This window comes from Somniosus microcephalus, chromosome 2 (assembly GCF_052327205.1).
Source record: "Somniosus microcephalus isolate GS21.2 chromosome 2, FLI_Smic_1.0, whole genome shotgun sequence".
In the NCBI taxonomy this organism is placed as follows: domain Eukaryota; kingdom Metazoa; phylum Chordata; class Chondrichthyes; order Squaliformes; family Somniosidae; genus Somniosus; species Somniosus microcephalus.
In genome coordinates this window covers 298836938-298864194 of record NC_140988.1, presented here as the reverse complement: position 1 = coordinate 298864194, position 27257 = coordinate 298836938, and the positions used below count along the sequence as shown (strand labels likewise).

Genomic DNA, 27257 nt, shown 5'->3' with positions numbered 1-27257 from the left:
ACCACAAAAAGCAAGGGACCTAGTACTGAGCCCTGCGGAACCCCACTGGAAACAGCCTTCCAGTCACAAAAACACCCATCAACCATTACCCTCTGCTTCCTGCCTCCGAGCCAGTTTTGAATCCAACTTGACACTTTTCCCTGGATCCCATGGGCTTTTAACTTCGTTACCAGTCTGCCATGTGGAACCTTATCAAAAGCCTTGCTAAAGTCCATATGCACTACATGATGATGGCGAATGATTTTTTAAAAATGAAAACACTTGTGCTAAAACATGTTGTGCTGCTGATGATGATGTGGCTTTGATTTGCAAATTAGTATTAAAATGTATTCAGAAAACTGAAATATTGGAATGTGGATTTTAAGCATCCACATTCTCAGTTTTCAATCAATGTTTGCCATTGATATCAAAATAACACCAAAATGGAAAATCTGTGGCATATGTTTAGACGTGTGCCTTCATTTCCACAAATATCCATTGCCGAAAAAGCTCAACATCTCCGAATATAATTTGAAGAAATTAATTTGATTGCTGTCATAATTTGATCGTGTGTCAGCCGTGGCTCGGTTGGTAGCACCCTCGCCTCTGAGTCACAAGGGTTCAAGTCTCACTCCACGGACTTGAGCACAAAAATCTAGGCCGACACTCCAGTGCAGTGCTGAGGGAGCGCTGCCCTGATGGAGGTGCCATCTTTCAGATGACACGTTAAACTGAAGTCCCGCCTGCTCTCTCAGGTGGACATAAGATCCTTTGGCACTATTTCGAAGAAGAGCAGGGGAGTTATCCCCAGTGTCCCGGCCAATATTTATCCCTCAATCAGCATCACTAAAAACAGATTATCTGGTCATTATCACATTCCTGTTTGTGGAACCTTGCTGTGTGCAAATTGGCTGCCACGATTCCTACATTACAACAGTGACTACATTTTGAAAGGTACTTCATTGGCTGTAAATCGCTTTGGGACATCTGGTGGTTGTGATAGGCGCTATATAAATGCAAGTCTTTCTTTTACTGCCTGTCCAGATTGTACTGTCAGCCATTACTTGAATGATTTTTATGTGTCAAAAGTACTCAGTACTGTGTAATGTTGCCCTCTTATTGTTTGTTCCTATATTAACATGATAAAATTAATTTCCCTGTATATTAGTATATGTGCATTTAATTTTATCTTGTTTGACACATTTGTGAAGACCCCTGAAGTGTGCACCAGTTTTAGGCTGGGGGGGTGGGGGGGAAAGCAACCTACCCCCAGATTTCTTCCAAAGATTTTTGGGTGCATGAGCTCAGCCTGGGGTGACTGATCTCCAATATTTGTTTACATAAAATGATGCTGTAAAATTCTGTAGCCTGTAGCACAACCAGAAATCGCCAGATGAGAAATTGTAGATGCACATCTGTCATTTTTTTCTCCACTTAACTCACTTAAGATTTTTCATAATCAGTTTCATTAAAAAAAATTAGACACTTGCTGTATTGGTGTGCTTCATGTATTTGCAGGCTTAATTTCTGTATTTTTTCTGTTAATTGGGTTTAATTTAAATTACTGGAAGATCAGGTTTAGATACCACTTTTTTAGACAACACGCACACAAGAATAAAGGTGTTGATATTACTTGTCAAAGGAAGTGCTGTCAATATTCATTGCTGTGTATGCTGAGCTGTTGCACATTAAAGCAGCACTGAAGTCTGCTCTGATAATTTGAAGTTTGTTTTTGCTTTAAAAAAAAATGGAATTGAAGTGAACCTTGGCATTCCCACCTTAAGTCTGAAGGTTATGAGTTCAAGCCCCATTCCAGACAGCCTCGGTGAACAGAGACTAGAATTCTGGACTCTGGGTTGACATCCAGCGGTGTTCCCAGGTCTGATGGCAGCAGAGTGGCCCTCCCATCGTCGCCCCGAAGAGCAGAAGACCAGTGATCTAACCTCTGAATACTGGGTTGACTTCCAGCAGGCGTACTCTCATCCCAAGGGAGTGAGTGCTAACCTCCCCCCCCCCCCCCCCCATCGCATCTAGCTAGTTTGTCTGAGGCTGAACCACACTGTTCACAACCTTGGTGTCATACTTGACCCTGAAATGAGCTTCCGATCACATATTGGTGGCATTACTAAGACCGCGTATTTCCACCTCCACATCATCGCTCGTCTCTGCCCTTGCCTCCACTCATCCGCTGAAACCCCCATCCCTGTTACCTCTAGACTTGACTATTCCAATGCATTCCTGGCTGGCCTCCCATGTTCTATCCTACATAAACTTGAGCTCATCCAAAACTCGGTTGCTCATGTCCTAACTCGCACCAAGTCCCGTTCACCCACACCCCTGTGCTCGCTGACCTACATTGGTTCCCAGTAAAGCAAAGCCTTGATTTCAAAATTCTCATCTTTGTTTTCAAATCCCTCCATGGCCTCGCCCCTCCGTATTTATGTAATCTCCTCCAGCCCCACAACACCCCACCCCCATCCCGAGATCTCTACGCCCCTGTAATTCTGCCCCCTCGAGCAGCCCTGATTATAATCGCTCAACCATTGGTGGCCGTGCCTTCTGTTGCCTAGTCCCTCAGCTCTGGAATTCCCTGCCTAAACTTCTCCGCCTCGCTACCTCTCTTTCCTCCTTTAAGACGCTCCTTAAAATCTACCTCTTTGACCAAGCTTTTGGTCATCTGCCCTAATTTCTCCTTATATGGCTCGGCCTCAAAATTTTTTTTGTCTTATAATGTTCCTGTGAAACGCCTTGGAATGTTTTACTATGTTAAAGGTGCTATATAAATACAAGTTGTTGTTGTTGTTTTTGCTTCCTGCTGGACTGGCTAATGACCATATTAAAAGAAAAAGGGGTCTTCATTATGGAAACAATCCAGAACATGATCATCTAGTTGAAAAAGCAGTGGTAGATATAGGTTGCCTCATGTTTTGAATTGTGAGAAGTGGATTTTAGGGATACAGGACAATAATGCTAATTGTTTATTGTATTTGACCATGTGACATGTACTTGGATGTAATTTTCACAAACTAAGTGTTATGCCATTAAAATCTATTAATGAAAGACTCCTACCCATAATGGGACAAATCCTCAAAATAAATGGTTAGTTTATTTTGAAGAGTTACTCTGTAAAAGCAGAGAAGGGAGAAAGGAAAGCATTCATTTCTCTATCTCCCACAGTCCACACCTATTGAAGACGCTAGTGATTTCTACCTGTAGTTGTTGGACAAATCATGTAAATGGGTTCAAGAGACAGCCATGTTTGTTTGTGCAGAAAGAGGCAATAGATGGATATGGGGACTAATTTTCTATTGTTTAATTATGAAACCAGGAAGGCACAGAAATTTGTTGGCCTAAATCGCTTTTTCCAGAATTTCTTAAAGCAACAAATTGGCCTTGGAGCTACAGCGTATTTAGTGTTTATTAAAGTGAAGATCTGCCAATTGCACACACTCCTTTTCATTATTGCAGCAGAAAGAGTGGTTATAGTAGACCATTTAAAAGATTAAGTCACTGTGCTTTATTTTACACAGGCTAATAAAGTCAATGCCAAAATTTTTTTTTAAAGATAGTCAGTGCCAATGTGTATTCGAACTAATCATAGTTGACAGGACTATTTCTTGGTTTGTGGCAGTAGAATGCTGTTGACCCTGTACCATTAAAAACAATCGAATGATTGTTTTACCTTTTTGTTTATAGGAGCAGGTCGACATGATAACAATACTGGCAGGAATCCTGTCACTCGGCAATATCATTTTTGAGCCTCAAGATAATGGAATCCTTAAGGTGACTGATCAGTCAAAAGGATGGCTCAAAGCTACAGCAGTAGGTATCCCTTTAATATGTAATTCAACTAAACTAAAGCAAATAAGCTAAAGGCATGTGAAATTTCCTTGCGTGCAAGTGTGTGATTTTTGCAGTTTTACAATAACTCATTAATTTGTTTACTTTTAAAAATCTGGATGTATCAGAAGTGAAAATACAAAAGTATCACTGAAGCATATAAAGTTTCTGTCTCTCTACAAAGTTGCTTTTCCATGATCAATTGCTCTAATTTTTCAGAAATTGGCACGGTATCCACATTCTCCCTCCTTTCTGTATTGAAATCAGAACTTCTCGCACCATTTTCTACTCTAATTCATATTTTTGGTGGTTTGCGACCACATGCAGCGCATCATGCAGGTTGGTGCCCAATATCCTGGCAGCAGTCATAGCTCTTTAACCCTGCGCCAGTCCTCTGCCATTTTTCCTCCAACCACGCCACGGCTGACTATTGGGCAACAAGGGCTAATCCTTGGCTCTTCACTCCTGCAGAGCAGGCCTGCAATAAGAACCATGTTGCCACAAGCAAACAATCGCCGTGCTCGAGCCTCAGGCTACAGGACGATATAGACGGGTTGGTCAGATGGGCAGAACAGTGGCAAATGGAATTTAACCCTGAAAAGTGTGAGGTGATGCATTTTGGGAAGACTAACAAGGCAAGGGAATATACAATGAATGGTAGGACCCCAGGAAGGACAGACGATCAGAGGGACCTTGGCGTGCATGTACATAGATCCCAGAAGGCAGCAGGACAGGTAGATAAGGTGGTTAAAAAGGCATATGGGATACTTGCCTTCATTAGCCGAGGCATAGAATATAAGAGCAGGGAGGTTATGATGGAGCTGTACAAAACGCTAGTTAGGCCACAGCTGGAATACTGTGTGCAGTTCTGGTCGCCACACCATAGGAAGGATGTGATTGCATTGGAGAGGGTGCAGAGGAGATTCACCAGGATGTTACCTAGGCTGGAGCACTTCAGCTATGAAGAGAGACTGGACAGGCTGGGGTTGTTTTCCTTAGAGCAGAGAAGGCTGAGGGGGGACCTGATTGAGGTGTACAAAATTATGAGGGGCATACATATAGGGTAGATAGAAAGAAACTTTTCCCCTTAGTAGAGGGGTCAATAACCAAGGGACATAGTTTCAATGTAAGGGGCAGGAGGTTTAGAGAGGATTTGAGGAAAATCTTTTTCACCCAGAGGGTGGTTGGAATCTGGAACTCACTGCCTGAAAGGGTGGTAGAGGCAGGAACCCTCACAACATTCAAGAAGCATTTAGATGAGCACTTGAAACGCCATAGCATAAAAGGCTACGGACCAAGTGCTGGAAAATGGGATTAGAATAGATGGGGCTTGATGGCCGGCGCGGACACGATGGGCTGAAGGGCCTCTTTCTGTGCTGTATGACTCTATGGTTCTCCCACAGTGCTGTTAGGTAGGGAGTTCCAGGATTTTGACCCAGCGACGATGAAGGATCGGCGATATACTTCTAAGTCAGGATAGTGTGTGACTTGGAGGGGAACTTGCAGGTGGTGGTGTTCCCATGCACCTGCTGCCCTTGTCCTTCTAGGTGGAAGAGGTCGCAGGTTTGGGAGGTGCTGCCGAAGAAGCCTTGGCGAATTGCTGCAGTGCATCTTGTAGATGGTACACACTGCAGCCACTGTACGCTGGTGGTGGAGGGAGTGAATGTTTAAGGTGGTGGATGGGGTGCCAATCAACCGGGTTGTTTTGTCCTGGATGGTGTCGAGCTTCTTGAGTGTTATTGGAGCTGCACTCATCCAAGCAAGTGGAGAGTATTCCATCAAACTCCTTACTTGTGCCTTGTAGATGGTGGACAGGCTTTGGGGAGTCAGGAGGTGAGACACTCGCCGCAGAATACCTAGCCTCTGACCTGCTCTTGTTGCCACAGTATTTATGTGGCTGGTCCAGTTAAGTTTTTGTTTAATGGTGACCCCCAGGATGTTGATGGTGGGGGATTCGGCGATGGTAATGCCATTGAACGTCAAGGAGGTGGTTAGACTCTCGTTTATTAGAGATAGTCATTGCCTGGCACTTCTGTGGCGCAAATGTTACCTTCCACTTATCAGCCCAAAGCTGAACGTTGTCCAGGTCTTGTTGCATGCGGGCATGGACTGCTTCATTATCTGTGGAGTTGTGAATGGCGCTGAACACTCTGCAGACATCAGCGAACATCCCCATTTCTGACTTTATATGTTGGAGGGAAGGTCATTGATGAAGCAGCTGAATTCAAAAAAGTAATTAAAAAAAAGTGTAATTTTACAAAATCGCACTGCTAGAATGCATACCAGGAATCAAGTGTGCTCTCCCTGCGATTTTCCATCAATTTAAAATTACTGCTGTAATCTCTCTGGTCTGATGACTGATTTAAAGATTGTGCTTTAGCTGCCCACCAACCCGCACCCCACCCTTGTAACAATGAGATGTTACAATTTCAAAGTAGTAATAAAGGATGGTTCTGCTTGATGTCTTCTCCAGGTAGCTGGCTTTTTTTAGTAGACTGTAGAATTCGCGTGTGTGCGTGTGTGTTTGTGTTTGCTGAAAACGATTAAATGAGCTATAGAACGGACTAGGGCCTAGAAAATTCGGTGGGCTGCGCCACCAGTTAGCGCCCAAAGAGGGCACTTAGTGGGTTTAGCGCCACTGGCCTCTCCTCCCGCGAAATTTAGTGGGGCGCTAATGGCGGCGTTAGCCTGTAGCGCTGTGCCGCCACCGATGACGTTATCGGTGTGCGCAGCACCCCGCTACTGCCCCGATCACGATATTTAGTCGCGCCCCCCCCCCCCCCCCAGCTGTAACGCCGATCGCAATTTGCGACCAGTTCAGGGGGGCCTACCTGCGGCGGTAGTGGCGCTAATTAAAGGGGAGGTGCGGGGCGGCCATTTATTTTGCTGGCCGCTTGCCAGCACCTCCTCGCGCCGCCATCCCCGGCCTCCTGAGCACCCCCCCGGGCAGTGCCAGCTGTGTCCCAAGAGCCCGGCACTTCTCAGTGCCGGGCTCTTTTGCCAGCACTCGTGATCTCCGATCGCGCTGGTGCAGGCCCCTCCCCTTTAAGAAGGGGAGGAAGGCCTGCAGTACCGCAGCGCGCCGTGCGCTATTCAGTTGCAGCGCCCCAAGAGGGATGCGGGGCGCCTCGAGTAGCGCCCCACTTCCATTTGGGGCGCTGAAACTGAATTTCCGTCTGGCGCAAGCGGCTCCGTCCGGAGCAGTAATTCCGGCGCCCAGGCGAGCTTGGCGCCCCAAACGGGGCGCCACCGAATTTCTAGGCCTAGCTTTTTTATCTAGCCAAGTATAGCATAACACTTACCAACACACCATTTCTGTGATATCGGCATTTCACTGCAAATGACTTCTGTTATTCTCTTCACAAGTTTGCATCATGACTTCTCGGTCTCCTTCCTTGACTTCAGTGTTTTCATAGTCATTATCTAGTGAGCGGTACAAAAAAAGTCAACAAAGGAGCGCAATGTATTGATGCATTGAGTGCAATGGATCTATATTCACACTTTACTGGCGCCATGGCAAAGACAACAAAAGATCAGAAATGCACAACAAAAATACAGTGACCTCACCAAAGTGACTACTCAGCACATGTGGATTTTTAAAAATTAACTTTCTCATCCCCTGCATTAGGTAGGAATGTCTGAGCCATTGATGCTTTTGTGTCCATGTTATAATGGACCGCTGATCTTAATCTATTTGACAACTATTTGTATGGCATATGTTAAGTCACGAAACAACCTTTCTCTTCCTACTACCACAACTACAATTTCTATTTGTGTGTCAACCAGTGGCTAAGTTGGTAGCACCCTCGCCTCTGAGTCAGAAGGATTGTGGGTTTGAGTCTGACTCCAGTCTGTGTGGAGTTTGCACATTCTCCCCGTGTTTACGTGGGTTTCCTCCGGGTGCTCCAGTTTCCTCCCACAGGCCAAAGATGTGCGGGTTAGGTTGATTGGCTATGATAAATTGACCCTTAGTGTTAGGGGGCTTAAATACGTGGGGTTACAGGGATAGGGTGGGATATGTGTTGGGGTTACGGGGATCGGGTGGGATATGTGTCGGTGCAGGCTCGATGGGCCGAAATGGCCTCTATCTGCACTGTGGGGTTTCTGTGACTTGAGTACAAAAATCTAGCCTGGCAGTCCAGTGCAATGCTGAGGGAGTGCTGCACTGTCGGAGGTGCCGTCTTTCGGATGAGGCATTAAACAGAGGCCCCGTCTGCTCTCTCAGGTGGACGTAAAAGATCCTATGGCACTATTTCGAAGAAGAACGGGGGAGTTATCCCCGGTGTCCTGGCACAATATCCCTCAGTCAACATAACAAAAATAGATTATCTGGTCATCATCACATTGCTGTTTGTGGGAGTTTGCTGTGCACAAATTGGCTGCCCCGTTTCCTACATTACAACAGTGACTACACTTCAAAATAGTGGTTTGGGACATCTGGTGGTCATGAAAAGCGCTATATAAATGCAAGTCTTTCTTATTTATATAGCGCCTTTAACATAGTAAAACACCCCAAGGCGCTTCACAAGAGTGTTATCAAACAAAATTTGACCCCAAGCCACGAGATGTTAGGACAGGTTACCAAAAGCTTGGTCAAAGCAGTGGGTTTTAAGGAGTGTCTTAAAGGAGAGAGAAGTAAAGAGGCAGAGAGATTTAGGAAGGGAATTCCAGAGTTTAGGACCTAGGCAGCTGAAGGCATTGCCGCCAATGGTGCAGTGATGAAAATCGGGGATGCGCAAGAGGCCAGAATTGAAGGAGTGCAAAGATCACAGAGGGTTGTAGGGCTGGAGCAAGTTACAGCGATGGGACGAGGCGGGGCCATGGAGGGATTTGAAAACCAGGATAAAAATTTTAAAATCGAGGCGTTGTCGGACTGGGATCCAGTGTAGGTCAGTGAGCAAAGGGGTTAACAGGGAGTATATGCTATACACAAATTTTAATACATTATGTGTAAAATTTATGTAGAAGGAAGGTAGTACACTTCGTAGTAAATGTGAGGGTAATGGTATGTAACTGACTGCAGAGATTCTAATGCTGATATTGAGTTAAACTAGACCCTATTTTATTTGATTTGGCTGTCCTGGATTGTGCTAATTTCTGTTAAATTCAACAGGGTCAGTTTGGTGTTGAGGAGGAAGAACTGTTAAAGTGCTTGATTTGTACAATGGCAGTAACTCGAGGAGAATCCATTCAACGGTACCACAGCAAACAGCAAGCTGAAGGTAGGAACAAATGATTTAATCTGGCAGTATTTGACAGGTTTCCAGCAGTGGAGAACTGCTATTTAATTGTATGCCTCTTGAGGTCATGCGGTTTCGTAATAGATTTGAACTGGGTTGCTGAATAAGTTTAATTTTTAAGAGCTGCTGCCAACTCAAATTATTTAATTCATTGACCAATGTAGAATGTGAGCCGTGCAGAAAGGTCCCGGGTCCGGTCTTTGGGCCGGTCCCGGGTCCGGTCTTTGGGCCGGTCCCGGGTCCGGTCTTTGGGCCGGTCCCGGGTCCGGTCTTTGGGCCGGTCCCGGGTCCGGTCTTTGGGCCGGTCCCGGGTCCGGTCTTTGGGCCGGTCCCGGGTCCGGTCTTTGGGCCGGTCCCGGGTCCGGTCTTTGGGCCGGTCCCGGGTCCGGTCTTTGGGCCGGTCCCGGGTCCGGTCTTTGGCTTGTGTTGAGTTAACTGATACAAAAACAAAATACTGCGGATGCTGGAAATCTGAAATATAAACAGAAACTGCTGGAAATAGTCAGCAGGTCAGGCAGCAGCTGTGAAGAGAGAAACAGAGTTAACGTTTCAGGTCGATGACCTTTCGTCAGAACTGGAACAAGTTAGAGAGATAACAGATTTTAAGCAAGTGCAGAGGCATGGAAAGGGGGGAGGGGAGGAAAGAACCAAAGGGAAGGTCTGTGATAGAGTTCTGACGAAAGGTCATCGACCTGAAACGTTAACTCTGTTTCTCTCTCCACAGAATGCTGCCTGACCTGCTGAGTATTTCTAGCATTTTCTGTTTTTATTTGAGTTAACTAATCTCAACTGAGTTAGCCCCAGCACCTTGGGTTAGGGAGAGGAAAAAATTAAATTGGGTTCCTGCTCCTGTCTGCTATTCAGCAACTCTTTCTGGTAAATGTACATGGATAAACATCTATTGAGGAGAGGAACAGCCTTACTTGTGACCTCTGTCCCGCCCCCTTGGACAAGTAGCCTGCCAATGTTCACTATTGGCCGAGTACTCTACAGCAAATGATTCACCTCCTGACCCCTCAAAGCATCTCCACCATTGCAAGGCTCAAGCCAGGGGTGTGATTAAACACCCTTCACATGCCACAACACTCGGCACTCAGCGCCATCCAGGACTGAACAGTTCACTTGATTGGCACCCCTGCCACTAAACTCCATATCCACTCCCTCTGTAACTGGCACAGTGAGCAAAGTCATAGAGCCATAGAGTTATACAGCACGGATAGAGGCCCTTTGGCCCTTCGGCCCATCGTGTCCGTGCCGGCCATCAAGCCCTGTCTAATCTAATCCCATATTCCAGCATTTGGTCCGTAGCCTTGTATGTTATGGCATTTCAAGTGCTCATCCAAATGCTTCTTAAATGTTGAGGGTTCCTGCCTCCACAACCCTTTCAGGCAGTGAGTTCCAGACTCCAACCACCCTCTGGGTGAAAAAGTTATTTCTCAAATCCCCTCTAAACCTCCCGCCCTTTACCTTGAATCTATGCCCCCTAGTTATTGACCCTTCTACTAAGGGAAAAAGCTTCTCAGTATCCATCCTATCTATGCCCCTCATAATTTTGTACACCTCAATCAGGTCCCCCCTCAGCCTCCTCTGCTCCAAGGAAAACAAACCCAATCTGCCCAGTCTTTCTTCATAGCTGAAGCGCTCCAGCCCTGGTAACATCCTGGTGAATCTCCTCTGCACCCTCTCCAAAGCGATCACATCCTGTAGTGTGGCGACCAGAACTGCACACAGTATTCCAGCTGTGGCCTAACCAGTGTTTTATACAGCTCCATCATAACCTCCTTGCTCTTATATTCTATGCCTCGGCTAATGAAGGCAAGTATCCCATATGCCTTTTTTACCACCTTATCCACCTGTTCCGCCGCCTTCAGGGATCTGTGTACTTGCACACCCAGATCCCTCTGCTCCTCCGTCTTGCCTAGGGTCTTACCATTCATTGTGTATTCCTTTGCCTTGTTAGTCCCCCCAAAGTGCATCACCTCGCACTTTTCCGGGTTAAATTCCATTTGCCACTGTTCCGCCCATCTGACCAACCCATCTATATCGTCCTGCAGACTGAGGCTACCCTCCTCGCTATTTACCACCCTACCAATTTTTGTATCATCCGCGAACTTACTGATCATACCTTTTACATTCATATCCAAGTCATTAATGTAGACCACAAACAGCAAGGGACCCAGCACCGATCCCTGTGGTACCCCACTGGCCACAGGCTTCCAGTCACAAAAACAACCTTCGACCATCACCCTCTGCCTTCTGCCACTAAGCCAGTTTTGTATCCAATGTGCCAAGGCACCCTGGATTCCATGGGCTCTTACCTTCTTGACCAGTCTCCTGTGCGGGACTTTATCGAAGGCCTTACTGAAATCCATGTATACCACATCCACTGCGTTACCCTCATCCACACACCTAGTCACCCCCTCAAAAAATTCAATCAAATTAGTCAGACATGATCTTCCCTTGACAAAGCCATGTTGACTATCCCTGATTAATCCTTGTCTCTCCAAGTGGAGACTAATTTTGTCCCTCAGGATTTTTTCCAATAATTTTCCTACCACTGATGTTAGGCTCACTGGCCTGTAGTTCCCTGGTTTTTCCCTACTTCCCTTCTTGAATAATGGTACTACATTAGCGGTTCTCCAGTCCTCTGGCACATCCCCTGTGGCCAGAGAGGTCCTGAATATATGTGTTAGAGCCCCCGCAATCTCTTCCTTTGCCTCACACAGCAGCCTGGGATACATTTCATCCAGGCCTGGGGAGTTATCCATTTTTAGGCCTGCTAAAACCACCAATACCTCCTCCCTCTCGATGTTAATATGTTCGAGCATATCACAGTCCCCCCGCCCTATTTCTATGTCTACATCGTCCTCCTCCATAGTGAAAACAGATGCAAAAAATTCATTTAGAACCCCTCCTACATCTTCCGGCTCCACACACACATTGCCACTTTTGTCCCTAATGGGCCCTATTTTTTCCCTAGTTATCCTCTTACCCTTAATATACTTATAAAACATCTTAGGATTTTCCTTTATTTTGCTCGCCAGTGTTATTTCATGGCCCCTCCTTGATCTCCTAATTTCTTTTTTAAGTATCCCCCTGCACTTTTTGTACTCCTCTAGGGCTTCCTCCGTCTTTAGCCTTTTGTATCTGCCAAAAGCCCTCCTTTTTTTCCTAATCCATTCTCGTATATCCCCTGACATCCAAGGTTCCCTGTGGTTTTTGGAACCACCCTTGACCTTTACGGGAACATGTTGCCATTGTATGATCTCAATCTCCCTTCTGAAAGCCTTCCATTGCTCCGATGCGGATTTTCCTACAAGTAGCTGATCCCAGTCCATTTTGGCCAGATCCTGCCTTATCCTATTAAAATCGGCCTTCCCCCCAATTTAGAACCTTTTATTTCCGGCCCATCCCTGTCCTTTTCCATGACCACCTTAAATCTCACCATATTATGGTCACTGTCACCAAAGTGCTCACCTACTAGCACTTTTTCCACTTGGCCGGCCACATTCCCTAGAATTAGGTCCAGTACCGCCCCCTCTCTTGTAGGACTTTCTACATGCTGGCTCAAAAAGCTCTCCTGGATGCACTTTAAGAATTCTACACCCTCTGAGCCTTTCACACTTTGACTATCCCAGTTAATATTGGGGAAGTTGAAATCCCCCATTATTATTACCCTATTATTTGCACATTTCTGAGATTTGCCTACATATCTGTTCCTCTATCTCCCCCTGACTGTTTGGAGGCCTATAGTACACTCCCAGCAAAGTGCTTGCCCCCTTTTTGTTTTTAAGCTCCACCCATATGGCCTCATTATCATCCCTCCTTACTGCAGTAATTGACTCCTTAATTAATATTGCGACACCCCCGCCTCTTTTTACCTCCCCTCTGTCTCGCCTGAAGATTCTGTACCCCGGAATATTGAGCTGCCAGTCTTGCCCCTCCCTCAACCATGTCTCCGTGATAGCAACAATATCATACTCCCATGTGTTTATCAACACCTTCAGTTCATCCACCTTATTTGCAAGACTCCTTGCATTAAAATAGATGCCATCCAGCCTTGCCCTTATATATTTGCCCTGTCTACCAAGCTGACTTGTTTTTTTCTCTATAATTGGCAGCACATCACCCCCTATTTCAGCTCACCTCTGTATCCCATCCCCCTGCCAAGTTAGTTTAAACCCCCCCCCCCCCCCCCCCCCCAACAGTGCTAGCAAACCTCCCCGCAAGGATATTTGTCCCGCTCTGGTTCAGGTGCAACCCGTCCGACTTGTACAAGTCCCACCTTTCCCAGAAGCAGGCCCAGTGATCCAGGAAACTAAAACCCTCCCTCCTACACCAACTCTTTAGCCACGCATTCATCTGCACTATCCTCCTATTCCTATACTCACTAGCACGTGGCACTGGGAGTAATCCAGAGATTACAACCTTTGAGGTCCTGCCCTTTAATCTGTTACCTAGCTCCCTAAATTCTTGATGCAGGACCTCATCCCCCTTCCTACCTATGTCGTTGGTCCCAATGTGGACCACGACCTCTGCCTGCTCACCCTCCCCCTTAAGAATGCCCTGTAGCCGCTCAGTGACATCCAATACCCTGGCCCCAGGGAGGCAACAAACCATCCTGGAGTCACGTTTGCGGCCACAGAAATGCCTATCTGTTCCCCTTACGATAGAATCCCCTACCACTATTGCTCTCCCACTCTTTTTCCTCCCTTCCTGAGCAGCAGAAGCGTCCCTGGTGCCAGGAAGCTGGCTGCTGCTGCCTTCCCCTGGTGAGTCATCCCCCTCAACAGTATCCAACTAAGGAAGGCATTATTAGGAAGGTGATCAAAACCTTGGTCAAAGAGATGGATTTTAAGGAGGGTCTTAAAGGAGGAGAGGGAGTTGGCGGGTCGGAAGGATTTAGGCAGAGAATTCCAGAGTATGGGACCCAGGTGGCTTAAGGCACAGCCGCCAATGTTTGGGTTTAAGAAAGCCGATGCACCAAAGGTCAGAGTCCAAGGAACGGAGAGTACGATTGGGTTTAGGCTTGGCAACTCGGGACGTCTTCCTGGAGGTTTCATCACATGACCTCCCATCTTCAACCGCCCTACCCCCACACTCCTGTCATTGGTCGACTGACACATCCACCCTGGCAACGCAACCCCTTCTCGCACCAATTGGAAAACAGACTCTCTTACCTGATTGGATGATGCTTGACTGTCAGTCAAACAGGCTTTTTCCCATCTCCAATATTTTTATAATAACAAAAATGTTCAAAGAAAATTTAAAAAAACACAATTTTGTTTTTAAATACTCCTAAGATTTTTCTCCTGGGTTTGCAGCAGAATCCTGTAGAGTAACCTTTTAATTCCTGGACACTCCAGGACAATTCTGGGGGTTAGCAACTCTACTTGGGTTGTAGGAACATAAGAAATAGGAGTAGGAACAGGCCATTCGGCCCCTCGAGCCTGCTTCGCCATTTAATGAGATCATGGCTGATCCGATTTTGACTAGCAACATTCTTGCCCGCTCCCCATAACCCTTGACTCCCCTGTTGCTCAAAAATCTGTCTATCTCAGCCTTGAATATATTCAATAACTCAGCTTCCACAGCTCTCTGGGGTAGAGAATGCCAAAGATTCATGACCCTCAGAGAAAAAATTCCTCCTCATCTCCGTCTTAAATGGGTGACCCCTTATTCTGAGACTATGCCCCCTTCTAGATTCCCTGACAAGGGGAAACATCCTCTCAGCATCTACCCTGTCCAAACCCCTCAGACTCTCTTATGTTTCACTAAGATCACCTCTCATTCTTCTAAACTCCAATGAGTATAGGCCCAACCTTCTCAACCTTTCCTCATAAGGCAACCCTTCCATCCCAGGAATCAACCTAGTGAACCTTCTCTGAACTGCCTCCAATGCAAGTATATCCCTCCTTAAATAAGGGGACCAAAACTGTGCGCAGTACTCTAGGTGTGGTCTCACCAGCGCTCTATACAGTTGTAGCAAGACTTCCCTACTTTTATATTCTATCCTCCTTGAAATAAAGGCCAACATTCAATTTGTCTTCCTAATTACTTGCTGCACCTGCACGCTAACTTTTTTTTGTTTCGTGTACAAGGACACCCAAATCCCTCTGTACCGCTGCATTCTGTAGTCTTTCTCCATTTAAATAATATTTTTCTTTTCTATTCTTCCTACCAAAGTGGATAACTTCACATTTTTCCACATAATACTCCATCTGCCAAATTCTTGTCCACTCACTTAACCTATCTATATCCCTTTGCAGACTCTTTATGTCCTCCTCACAACTTGCTTTCCCACCTACCTTTGTATCGTCCGCAAATTTGGCTACAATAGACTCGCTTCCTTCATCCAAGTCATTAATATAGATTGAAAATAGTTGAGGCCCCAGCACTGATCCCTGTGGCATCCCACTAGTTATAGATTGCCATCCTGAAAATGACCCATTTATCCCAACTCTCTGTTTTCTGTTAGCTCGCCAATCCTCTATCCAATCTAATATATTACCCACTACACCGTGAGCTCTTATCTTATGCAGTAACCTTTTATGTGGCACCTTGTCGAATGCCTTTTGGAAATCCAAATACACTACATCTACTGGTTCCCCTTGATCCACCCTGCTCGTTACCTCCTCAAAGAACTCTAATAGATTTGTCAAACACGATTTCCATTTCATACAATCAAACAGAGTCGACATGGTTTTATTATGATTTTCTAAATGCCCTGCTACTACTTCCTTTAATAATGGATTCGAGCATTTTGCCAATGACAGATGTTAGGCTAACTGGCCTATAGTTTCCTGCTTTCTGTTTCCATCCTTTTTTGTATAAGGGCGTTACATTTGTGGTTTTCCAATTCGCAGGGACTTTTCCAGAGTCAAGGGAATTTTGGAAGATTACAACCAATGCACCCACTATCTCTGTAGCCACTTCTTTTAAGATCCTAAGATGCAGGCCATCAGGTCCAGGGGCCTTGTCAGCCTTTAGACCTATAAGTTTGCCAAGTACAGGAAACTTTGGTTTATCCGGAGGTTGTATGTCCGGAAACCTCGATCTACCGGCAGAAATCAGGAGCCGTTTTGTTAGGTTTTTTTTCTTCTCGTGGCTTTGTTTTCAACAGTCAGGCTCTGGAAAGTCTCTCTGAAGCTGTTGTTAAGCTACAGAGATGCTTCCAAGGTACGGGCCGACTGTTTACAAGCTGTTGCTAAGCAACAGTGTTTGTTGTCAGATACGGAGATGAAAACCTCCGTATGCTTCAACATTAACTTTGTATGTCCGGCAGTTTTGATAGATCGGCAACAGCTCGGTCCCGTCGGTGCCGGATATAACAAAGTTTCCTGTACTTTTTCTCTAGTGATAGTGATTGTTTTAAATTCCTCCCTCCCTTTTTGCCCCTTGATTTTCTTCTATTACTGGGATGTTTTTAGTGTCCTCTACTGTGAAGACAGATACAAAGGCCCGTATTTACCGATCCCTACAGGTGTGTACGAGCTGTGTACACACTCGTAGGGGCCTCAAGTGCCGGTTTCAGGCACGTGAAGCGCATGCGCTAAAAACCGGCACTTCCGATCTGTCAAGAATCCTCTTGACAGATCCTGCGCCTGCCCTGGAGTTGGGCCTCTGCGGGCAGAGAGTTCCACTTTCTGCTGAACCTCCGCCCGCTGAAAACCTTTACCAGCATAAGAGTTTAAACAAGTAAAAAAAAAAAAAAAATTCTTTTTCACTCATTTTATAATTTTAAAATACTTTTTAAAAAGCTAAGTTTATTTTTAGCCCTGTAAAAAAAAAAAATTTTAATTTTTTTTTCAAAAAATTACATTTTTGTTTAAAATATTTAATTTAATGTAATTTTAACTAATTTTAAAAATGTGATTTAAAAAAAATTTTTTAATTTTTTTTTCAAAAAATTACATTTTTGTTTAAAATATTTAATTTAATGTAATTTTAACTAATTTTAAAAATGTGATTTAAAAAAAAAATTATTTAATGTTTTAGTGTGTTTTTTGAGTGATCCCCATTCATACTTTTGACCAGGTCTAAGCTGAGAGACCTGTCAAAAGTGTGAAGGGAGATTCCCTTCTTCCATTGGTTCCCCATGGCCCACGTGATCCCAGGGACATTTGCGAACTGCCTGTGCCCCGGGATACCTGGGCCTCGTGTGTGCATGTACGTGTGCACCTGGAGAGGCCCCTGGAGCCTTCGGGTAAAGTTGTAGATTTTTCCCAGATTGGAGGCATCCGCACGCAGGAAGCCTCCGATAGGAAAATACGGGCCATAATATTTGTTCAGTGCCTCTGCCATTTCCTTGTTTCCCATTATGGGCTAGAGGAGGTTACAGAGATGGAGAGGGACGAGTCCCTCGGAGAAGGACGAGAGCTAATCCCATGAAGAAGGATGAAAGCAGCAATATCATGGGAAATAACAACAGAAAATGCTGGAAAAACTCAGCAGGTCAGGCAACATCCGTGGAGAGAAATTTGAGTTGACGTTTCGGGTTTGACCCTTCTTCAAAACTGGAGAGAAAAGGAACTAGATCGAAGGCAGGGCTGCGATCGGACAAAAGAATAAAAGAACCAAAAGAAGTAAAAGAGATTAGAAGCTAGACGAGATGGTAATAGGCTGGGATTAGGTGTAAAGTGTACTGGCAGGGCAAAAGATAGCTGCCAGGTGTGAGAGAGAAACAAAAGGAAAGCGGGGGGGGAGGAAAGGAGTGGAAAAATATAAGTAAAAATGAAATAGGGGCCGAGGTTATGATCTGAAATTGTTGAACTCGATATTGAGACTGGAAGGCTGCAGAGTGCCTAATCGGAAGATGAGGTGCTGTTCCTCGAGTTTACGTTGAGCTTCCATGGAACAGTACAGGAGGCCAAGGACGGTGAGGTCCGAGTGGGAATGGAGCGGTGAATTGAAATGACAGGCGACCGGAAGCTCGGGGTCACCCTTACGGACTGAACGGAGGTGTTCCGCAAAGCGGTCACCCAATCTGCGTTTGGTCTCCCCAATGTAGAGGAAACCGCATCGTGAGCAGCGAATACAGTATACTGGGAATATTGTCACCTCCAAGTTCCCCTCCTAGTTGTACACTGTGCTGACTTGGCTATTTATCACATTTCCTTCACTATTGCAGTTTCAATATCCTGCCATCAGGGGAGAACAATCTACACAAGTACTGTAATGGTTCAAGGTAAAGGCCCACCACCTCAGAGCAACTAGGGATGGGCACTGAATGTGACCTTGCCAGCATTTCCCACACCCACAGAACACATACATTTTTAAAAAGTAATTTCTCCAAGGTGCCTGTATCCAGCATGGGTTGTTGGCTTTGTGAGATTAGGGCAGAGAATTGGTGTGGAAACTTGGACATAAAATTACTGGGTTTCTTCTCTTTATTAACCTATTTCAAATCATTGCACAGTGAAAAATTCATGGAACAAAATAAAACAAGATTGAATTTAGAGAGCAATATTAAATGCAAGGTAAAAACCAAGATACATCAACCTATAGTACTGAATGACTCCTTGTTGATGGATCTGTGATATCACTGGAGACCACAAAATGATCACTGAGGGAATGAAGTACAGACCATGATTTGGAGTGGGGTGGGGAATTTGGGGGGATGCGAGGGTGGTAGTGATACTAGGGCTATAGCTCCCTGGGACATGTGAAGGGCATGCAATGTTTCTTTCTGATTTTTGTTTCAAATATTATTATAGATGCCAGGGATTCTATTGCTAAGGTTGCTTATGGACGAGTTTTTGGTTGGATAGTCAGCAAAATTAACCAGCTTCTGGCTCCAAAGGAGGACATGGATACTGTGGAACTACAGGAGATAGGTATGTAATACTTTCTCTTCATATATCTAGATCATGTGAATTAAGCTGCAGTAAGAAAAATAGTTCTATCTTTTCTAACACTGCTGGTGCATCAGGTGTTGTTGTTGTTACTTGTATACTTGCATTGGAGGCAGTTCAGAGAAGGTTCATGAGGTTGATTCCTGAGATGAAGGGGTTGACTCATGAAGAAAGGTCGAGCAGGTTGGGCCTATACTCATTGGAGTTTAGAAGAATGAGAGGTGATCTTATTGAAACATACAAGATACTGAGGGGGCTTGACAAGGTCGATGCAGAGATGATGTTTCCCCTCATGGGGGGAATCTAGAATTAGGGGCATAATTTCAGAATAAGGGGTCACCCATTTAAAACTGAGATGAGGAGGAATTTCTTCTGAGGGTCGTAAATCTGTGGAATTCTCTGCCCCAGAGAGCTATGGAAGCTGGGTCATTGAATATATTTAAGGTGGCGATAGACAGATTTTTGAACAATAAGGGAGTGAAGGGTTATGGGGAGCGGGCAGGAAAATGGAGCTGAGCCTAAGATCAGATCAGCCATGATCTCATTAAATGGCGGAGCAGGCTCGAGGGGCAAAATGGCCTACTCCTATTTCTTATGTTAACATGCAGTTGAACTTGCTCAGCCAAGAGTAAATTACATTGTTTACCTCTCGGTGCCAACACTCTTTTTAAAAAAAAAAAAAAAAAATTAAAAAAAATTTTTTTAAAAAAATTGCCATTTTGAATATTATGACATTTTGATTTTGGGAAGAGCAGTAATGTAATTGGACATGAGCATTTGTTGTCTCTTCTGGTGATTCCACCTACCACAAACATCATCTTACATTTGAATTAATTAATAGTGGTTGCGAATTGTGCTGCTAAATTGCTTTTGAATTTTTATTTTTAGGTATACTAGACATTTTTGGATTTGAAAATTTTGCGGTTAACAGATATGAACAGATGTGTATTAATTTGGCAAATGAACAGCTTCAGTATTTCTTCAATCATGTAAGTAAACCTAAATTTTAAAATGCAATTACTAGGGTAAACATTAAGTTTTACATAATTCAGAATATATGAAAAATCTAGTCATTTTCTACCAGTTCTTCCCACATGTTTTATAAAATTACGCTGCTAGTGTCAAACTAAGTAGATCAGCTACATGAATTATTCAGTTTTGAAAAAGGAGTTAACGATTTGCTGCTTTATTCTGAGTTGCATGTAGGAAACTACTGCCTCATTTTCTATAATATTGGGCTTAGCAGGAGTGCTCGAATAGTTTCTACTAAAGGCTCTTTTATTTTACATGAATGCAAAAAGGCTTACCCATGTATCACTTATTATTAAAAATAAATCGAGTATTGCGGTTTATAAAAATACCAGGAATAGATGTGAGGAAGTCGTACCGTTCAGGAAAAAAAACTCATTTCACTGAATATTAAGTGATGGAATTCTCATATGAGTTTATGAAGGTAAAATTACTAATATCAAGGCATTATGTTTGTTTACATTGAACCCACGAAAGCAGCTGCCATTATAAATCAGTGCTACCAATTCCCAGTATATTTAAAATGAGCTGAAATTCAATCCAAGCTTTTCCAATATATAATGTCCAGTGGGTAATGCCCACTGGATGTAATGTGTCAGTGTCTTGCAGGCGGACAGGGCCAGTAGGAACATGGAAATTGCTTGATAAAAAAGATGCAGGTCCATCCTGGTAGCTGCATGATACAACAATAATGGAGTTGTTGACTAAGCATGGCAATTAATCTCTCATCAACTAGCCTACAACAAACCCAGATATGAGGTGAGGAAAACCCAGTAGTGGAAAGCTTTGGGGTGGAGAAAGATTTAAGGAGTCAGTTGATGGTGGGGAAAAGAAGCTGGGGGTTTTCTTTCATCTCCAGGGTGATCCTGGTGTGGTGAATGTTTTTGCCAGAGGAGAGTGAGGCTCAGTAGTGCTTAATGTGGTCCAGCCAGACCTAGTGATGTATGGCTAAGCCAGTTGGTGCACCCGATGCATTGAAGTCTGCACCCCTTCGACTTGAGGGAGTGAAGATAGGGCCATACCAAGGGTGATAATCGGGATGAGTGAGAGTAAAGGTTTTGCGAAGGACAAGGACACTTAAAGTGAAGTGTGGCAAATGGTTGAGCAGATCAACAGCTTCAGAAGTAACATGGCAAATGAAGGCTGGAAACTAGAGTTGGGAGTTTGAAAGTGCAGTTATAAGTGACTTGGTGGAGAGTTTTTTTCTAGGGTGGGCACAGAACCAAAGTGGGGTTGGAACTGGTTTGGGTGGGGGGGAGGGGGGGAGTGGGTAGTGAAGGATACAAGGACATGGTCAGAGGTGGCATTGCTTGTGTTTGAGATTGTGGGAATAAAGAGAGGTTATGGACACAGCACGGTCCAGGGCATGGCTGCGAATATGGGTAGGAGGAGAGGTTTAGAGAGGATAGGAGGGCAGTGAGTTCAGAGGAGGGAGGGCAAGCAGAACTAAGATAGAGATTGAAATCACTGAGGATGAGAAGTCTCTCAGTGCAGAGGCTCAGGGAGGATATCATGGGGGGAAAACTTGGCGTGTGGTTTGGGTGGACAGTAGAGAACAATGATTTTGAAGCAGACAAGAGGGGTGGAACAAGGTATGATGCTTAAAGGAAGAGAAGGGGCCAGAGGAGTAGAAGTAGAAACCAAGGTATGACTTGGTGATGTGGGCCACACCAGGTTTTCAGCAGGGTAGTTGGTGGAAAGTATAGCCGGGAGAAGTTTCAGTAAGGGGCAAGCTGTCACTTGTGGTTTTCAGCCACAGGCAGGAGATCAATAAAATCATGGCCCGGATTGCTCCCCTGCTCCTCTTTGAAATAATGCCACGGGATCTTTTACATCCACCTTGGAGAGCAGACAGGACCTCGGTTTAACGTCTCAACCGAAAGACGGCACCTCCAACAGTGCAGCGCTCCCTCAGTACTGCACTGGAGTATCAGCCTTGATTTGTGTGCTTAAGTCACTGGAGTGGGATTTGAACCCACAACCTTCTGACTCAGAAGTTGGTGCTACCAACTGAGCCACAGCTGATGTAAAGAGAGGGAAACAAAGATGGGATTAAGAGAGATGAAAGAGACAGAAAGAAAAAGATTTAAAAAAATTATTTTAATTTAAAAAAAATTTTTAAATCGGAACACTAACTAAATTATGTAGGAATGAGACTCTACACTTGCAAAATTAAATTTTCAGCACCAGAGAGGTTGTTTGGCAGTAATTATGATTTATCATGCTGTTAAAAATTCACTTAGAACTGAATACACCAGCCCTAACTTTTTCTGCTCTGTTTAGTGAGTAACTAGTGGGTAAGTACAACAACTTCAAGCTTACATTGATTTCAGTGCCGGGTCTATCGGCGAAGTACCAGTGTAGCACAGCCTGTGGAGGAGCAGGGTAACTCGGAGAGCACCTTCCAGATTTCGCATTTAACTGTGGACTCTGGAAGTTGCTATCTGATTTACTCCGTAATAACAGCGAGCGCTGTTGGCCTCATGTTATTCTCAATGCAAAATCCGAGCCTGTGTATATAAGATCGTGGATGGTAAGGACCTCGTTCGTGAATGAATGGATTTTCTGGAGGCTAATGGGGAGGGGATGGTGGTTGTTGATCTGCTAGCGGAGTTCAAGAGGGTCGTGATGGGTGGACTGAGCATGATGGGAAGGAAGTTGGTGAATTTAGCCCCATCTTGCACCCTGGGCAAGAACGTAGGCAAGAGAAGAGAATGGGGCAGTTTGCTTTGCTCCTTCCCAATATTCTCAGTATAGAAACATAGAACATAGAAGATAGGAGTAGGCCATTCGGCCCTTCGAGCCTGCTCCGCCATTCAATGAGATCATGGCTGATCATCCAAATTCAGTACCCTGTCCCTGCCTTCTCCCCATATCCCTTGATCCCTTTAGCCTCAAGAAATATATCCAACTCTTTCTTGAATATATTTAATGAACTGGCCTCCACTGCCCTCTGTGGCAGAGAATTCCACAGGTTCACCACTCTGGGTGAAGAAATTCCTCCTCATTTCAGTCCTAAATGGCTTACCCCTTATCCTTAGACTATGACCCCTGGTTCTGGACTCCCCGGCCATCAGAAACATCCTTTCTGCATCTAGTCTGTCCAGACCTGACAGAATTTTATAGGTTTCGATGAGATCCCCTCTCAATCTTCTAAACTCCAGTGAGTATAAGCCCAATTGACACAATCTCTCCTCGTACGTCATTCCTGCCATCCCAGGTATCAGCCTGGTGAATCTTCGCTGCACTCCCTCCATGGCAAGAACGTCCTTCCTCAAGTAAGGTGACCAAAACTGCACACAATACTCAACGTGCAGTCTCACCAAGGCCCTGTACAACTGCAGCAAGACATCCTTGTTCTTGTACTCGAACCGTCTTGCTACGAAGGCCAACATACCATTTGCCTTCTTAACCGCCTGCTGCACCTGCATGCTTACCTTCAGCGACTGGTGCACAAGAACACCCAGGTCTCTTTGCACTTCCCCTTCTCCCAATCTATTGCCATTCAAATAATAATCTGCCTTCCTGTTTTTGCCACCAAAGTGGATAACCTCACATTTATCCACATTATAGTGCTTTTGCCCAATCACCCAATCTGTCCAAATCGTACTGGAGTTTCATGACATCCTCCTCACAGCATACCCTCCCACCCAGCTTTGTGCCGTCTGCAAATTTGGAGATATTACATCCAATTCCCTCGTCCAGATCATTAATATATATTGTGAACAGCTGGGGTCCTAGGACCGATCCTTGCGGTACCCCACTAGTCACTGCCTGCCACTCTGAAAACGACCTGTTTATTCCAACTCTTTGCTTTCTGTCCGCCAACCAGTTCTCTATCCAAGTCAATACCTTGCCCCCAATCCCATGTGCCTTAATTTTGCACGCTAACCTCTTATGCGGGACCTTATCGAAAGCCTTCTGAAAGTCCAAATACACCACATCTACTGGTTCTCCCTTATCTATTTTACCAGTTACATCCTCAAAAAATTCCAGTAGATTAGTCAAGCATGATTTACCTTTTGTAAATCCATGTTGACTTTGTCCGATCCTGTCACTGCTTTCCAAGTGCTCTGCTATTACATCTTTTATAATGGACTCTAGCATTTTCCCCACTACCGATGTCAGGCTTACCGGTCTATAATTCCCTGCTTTTTCTCTGCCACCTTTTTTGAATAGTGGGGTAACATTAGCTACCCTCCAATCCATGGGTACTGTTCCAGAGTCTATCAAGTTCTGGAAGATGACCAGCAATGCATCTACTATTTCTAGGGCCACTTCCTTAAGTACCCTGGGATGTAGACCATCAGGCCCTGGGGATTTATCGGCCTTCAGTCCCATCAATTTTCCTAACACCATTTCCCTACAAATACTGATTACTTTCAGTTCCACCCTTTCATCAGACCCTATGTTCCGCGGTATTTCTGGGAGGTTATTTGTGTCCTCGTTTGTGAAGACAGAACCAAAATATGTATTTAGTTGGTCTGCCATTTCTTTGTTCTCCATTATAAATTCCCCCGATTCTGACTGCAAGGGACCTACGCTTGACTTCACCAATCTTTTTCTCTTCACACATATCTATAAAAGCTTTTACAGTCAGTTTTTATGTTCCCTGCAAGCTTACTCTCATTCTATTTTCCCTTTCTTAATTAATCCCTTTGTCCTCCTTTGTTGAATCCTAAACTGCTCCCAATCCTCAGGATTATTGCTTTTTCTGGCCAATTTATATGTCCTCTCCTTGGATCTTATGCTATCCCTAATTTCCCTTGTTAGCCACGGTTGAGTCACCTTTTTTGTTTTATTTTTATGCCAAACTGGGATGAACAACTTCTGTAGTTCATCCATTCGGTCTTTGAATGTTTGCCATTGCCTATCCACCATCAACCCTTTGAGTGCCATTCCCCAATCAATCCTACCCAACTCGCTCCTCAGACCATCGTAGTTTCCTTTATTTAAATTGAGGACCCTAGTTTCTGAGTGAACTACTTCATTCTGCATCTTAATGAAGGATTCGATCATATGATCGCTCCGAACCAAGGGGCCTCGTACAACAAGATTGCTAATTAATCCTTGCTCGTTACATAATACCCAGTCTAAGATGGCCTGATCTCTGGTTGGTTCCTCGACATATTGGTCCAGGAAACCATCCCGTAAACACTCCAGGAATTCCTCCTCCACAGTATTGTTACTAATTTGGTTAGCCCAATCTATATGTAGATTAAAGTCTATTAATGCTCTATTAACAATAGGAGCAACAACTGCCATTTATATTGCGCCTTTTAATGTAGAAAAACCTTCCCAAAGTGCCTCACAGAGGTGATACCAAAAAAGATACTTGGCCAAAGAAGGAGATATTAGGGGTAAACAAAACCTTGGTTGAAGAGGTGGGGGTCTTGAAGGAGGAGAGGGGAGTTTTCGGGAAATCTGGAGCTTGGGGCCTAGGCAACTGAAGGCACGATGGCACCAATGTTAAGCTGGTGGTGCGGGGTTTGCACAAGAGGCCAAAGTGCTTGTGGGGTTGGGGGGGGCGGGGGCTGTAGCGCTGGAAGAGGTTTAAGAGTGATGGAGAGGCAAGGCCTAGTGGATTTAAACACTATGATTAAACGCACACATTTTGTGGAGACGGCAATAAACAGGCTCCAATGTAATCAGATGTAAAGGAAATATTGGGCCTTAATTGACCTTGATTGTGGCCGCTTTATCCTGTAACCTCCGCTCATTGGTTAATTCCTGACAGCAGTCCTGCCTTCACCAGCAATAGTCAACCTCCAGGGCCTTCCTACGGTGCAGTAACTGCAAGCCTCGACATTTGGCTGTATTATTCAAACAGCAACTTGTGTACATCCTGCCTCTGGCCCACAAATTTCCACCTCTCAAACTTTTTGTGCCACTAACATAAGGGTCTCGGTTCTGATCTGGAACCACTGGCCAGCCCAAAGGTGCATAACCATATGCACTGTGATTATTGGTATTGCTTGACTCCTGCCTGATGCTAGTAAATCTCTCCAGCCTTTGACTGCCACCCAATTCTCTAGTCCCCTGGCTGATTGTTGGTCCACCTCACCAGCTCTGACTCTTTCTTTATCTTGGCAATACTCTTTCTCATAGGTATAATTCAGTAGCCACAGCAGAGTACATAGGTCCATTCTATGTACCGTAACTCAATTGACTTGTATGAGATATTGGTTGGGACTGTGAAATGTGACTTTATAAAGGTAACTAATTACAGTTCCCATTGTATTCTTTGTGTGTGCCTGTTATATTTCCCTGATGATATTATGTTCCATTGGTTTTTCTTTTAAATGAAAAACCCAAATTATATGCATTTTTTTTTTTCTGCAGCACATATTTTTAATGCAGCAAGATGAGTGCAAGCAAGAAGGAATTGAGTGGGAAACTATTACCTTTAAGGACAACAAGGCAATACTGGTATAAAAAAAAAAGGCATTTGCAATTCAGTCTGGCTCTATTGGATTATTAATTTTTCTTTTCAGTTTCATTCATGTATAAACTTTTCCTCTATAGGATCTCTTTCTAGCAAAACCAGTAGGAGTGTTTTCACTACTGGATGAACAAAGTGCATTTCCACAGGTAAGGAACTGAGCAGTGAAGAGAATAAGACTATTCTGATGAAAGGTCATCGACCTGAAACGTTAACTCTGTTTCGCTCTCTACAGATGCTGCCTGACCTGCTGAGTATTTCCAGCATTTTCTGTTTCCATAATTATTCAAGATGCCCGTTAAGGGTTTGTTATGACCTGTATTACTCTAAAAGCCAGAATGGAGGCTTCTTTCTTTTTTCCTTCTCTTTCCCTCTCGCTCATTTCTTTCTTCTCCTCCCTCTCTCTCTCCTCCCTCTCTCTCTCTCTCTCCTCCCCCTCTCCTCCCCCTCTCTCTCTCCTCCCTCTCTCTCTCTCTCTCTCCTCCCTCTCTCTCTCTCTCTCTCCTCCCTCTCTCTCTCCTCCCTCTCTCTCTCCTCCCTCTCCCTCTCTCCTCTCCCTCTCTCTCCTCCCCCTCTCTCTCTCTCTCTCCTCCCCCTCTCTCTCCTCCCTCTCTCTCTCCTCCCTCTCTCTCTCCTCCCTCTCTCTCTCCTCCCTCTCTCTCTCCTCCCTCTCTCTCTCCTCCCTCTCTCTCTCCTCCCTCTCTCTCTCTCCTCCCTCTCTCTCTCTCCTCTCTCTCTCCTCCCCCTCTCTCCTCCCCCTCTCTCTCCTCCCCCTCTCTCTCTCCTCCCCATCTCTCTCTCCTCCCTCTCTCTCTCTCCTCCCTCTCTCTCTCTCTCCTCCCTCTCTCTCTCTCTCCTCCCTCTCTCTCTCTC

At 44.8% G+C, this 27257-nt stretch overlaps 1 protein-coding gene across 3 annotated transcripts in view; it reads left to right on the top strand.

Annotated features, from left to right (window-relative positions):
- The window catches only part of unm_sa41569 (un-named sa41569), a 240318-nt gene that overhangs the window by 149527 nt on the left and 63534 nt on the right, over positions 1–27257 (top strand). For all 3 annotated transcript variants that reach the window (XM_085973470.1, XM_085973465.1, XM_085973479.1), the window contains exons 8-13: positions 3676–3801; positions 8933–9041; positions 18776–18895; positions 19802–19902; positions 26285–26371; positions 26468–26533. In XM_085973470.1, the coding sequence (XP_085829596.1) occupies positions 3676–3801; positions 8933–9041; positions 18776–18895; positions 19802–19902; positions 26285–26371; positions 26468–26533 (609 nt within the window). The remainder of the gene's footprint in view (positions 1–3675; positions 3802–8932; positions 9042–18775; positions 18896–19801; positions 19903–26284; positions 26372–26467; positions 26534–27257) is intronic.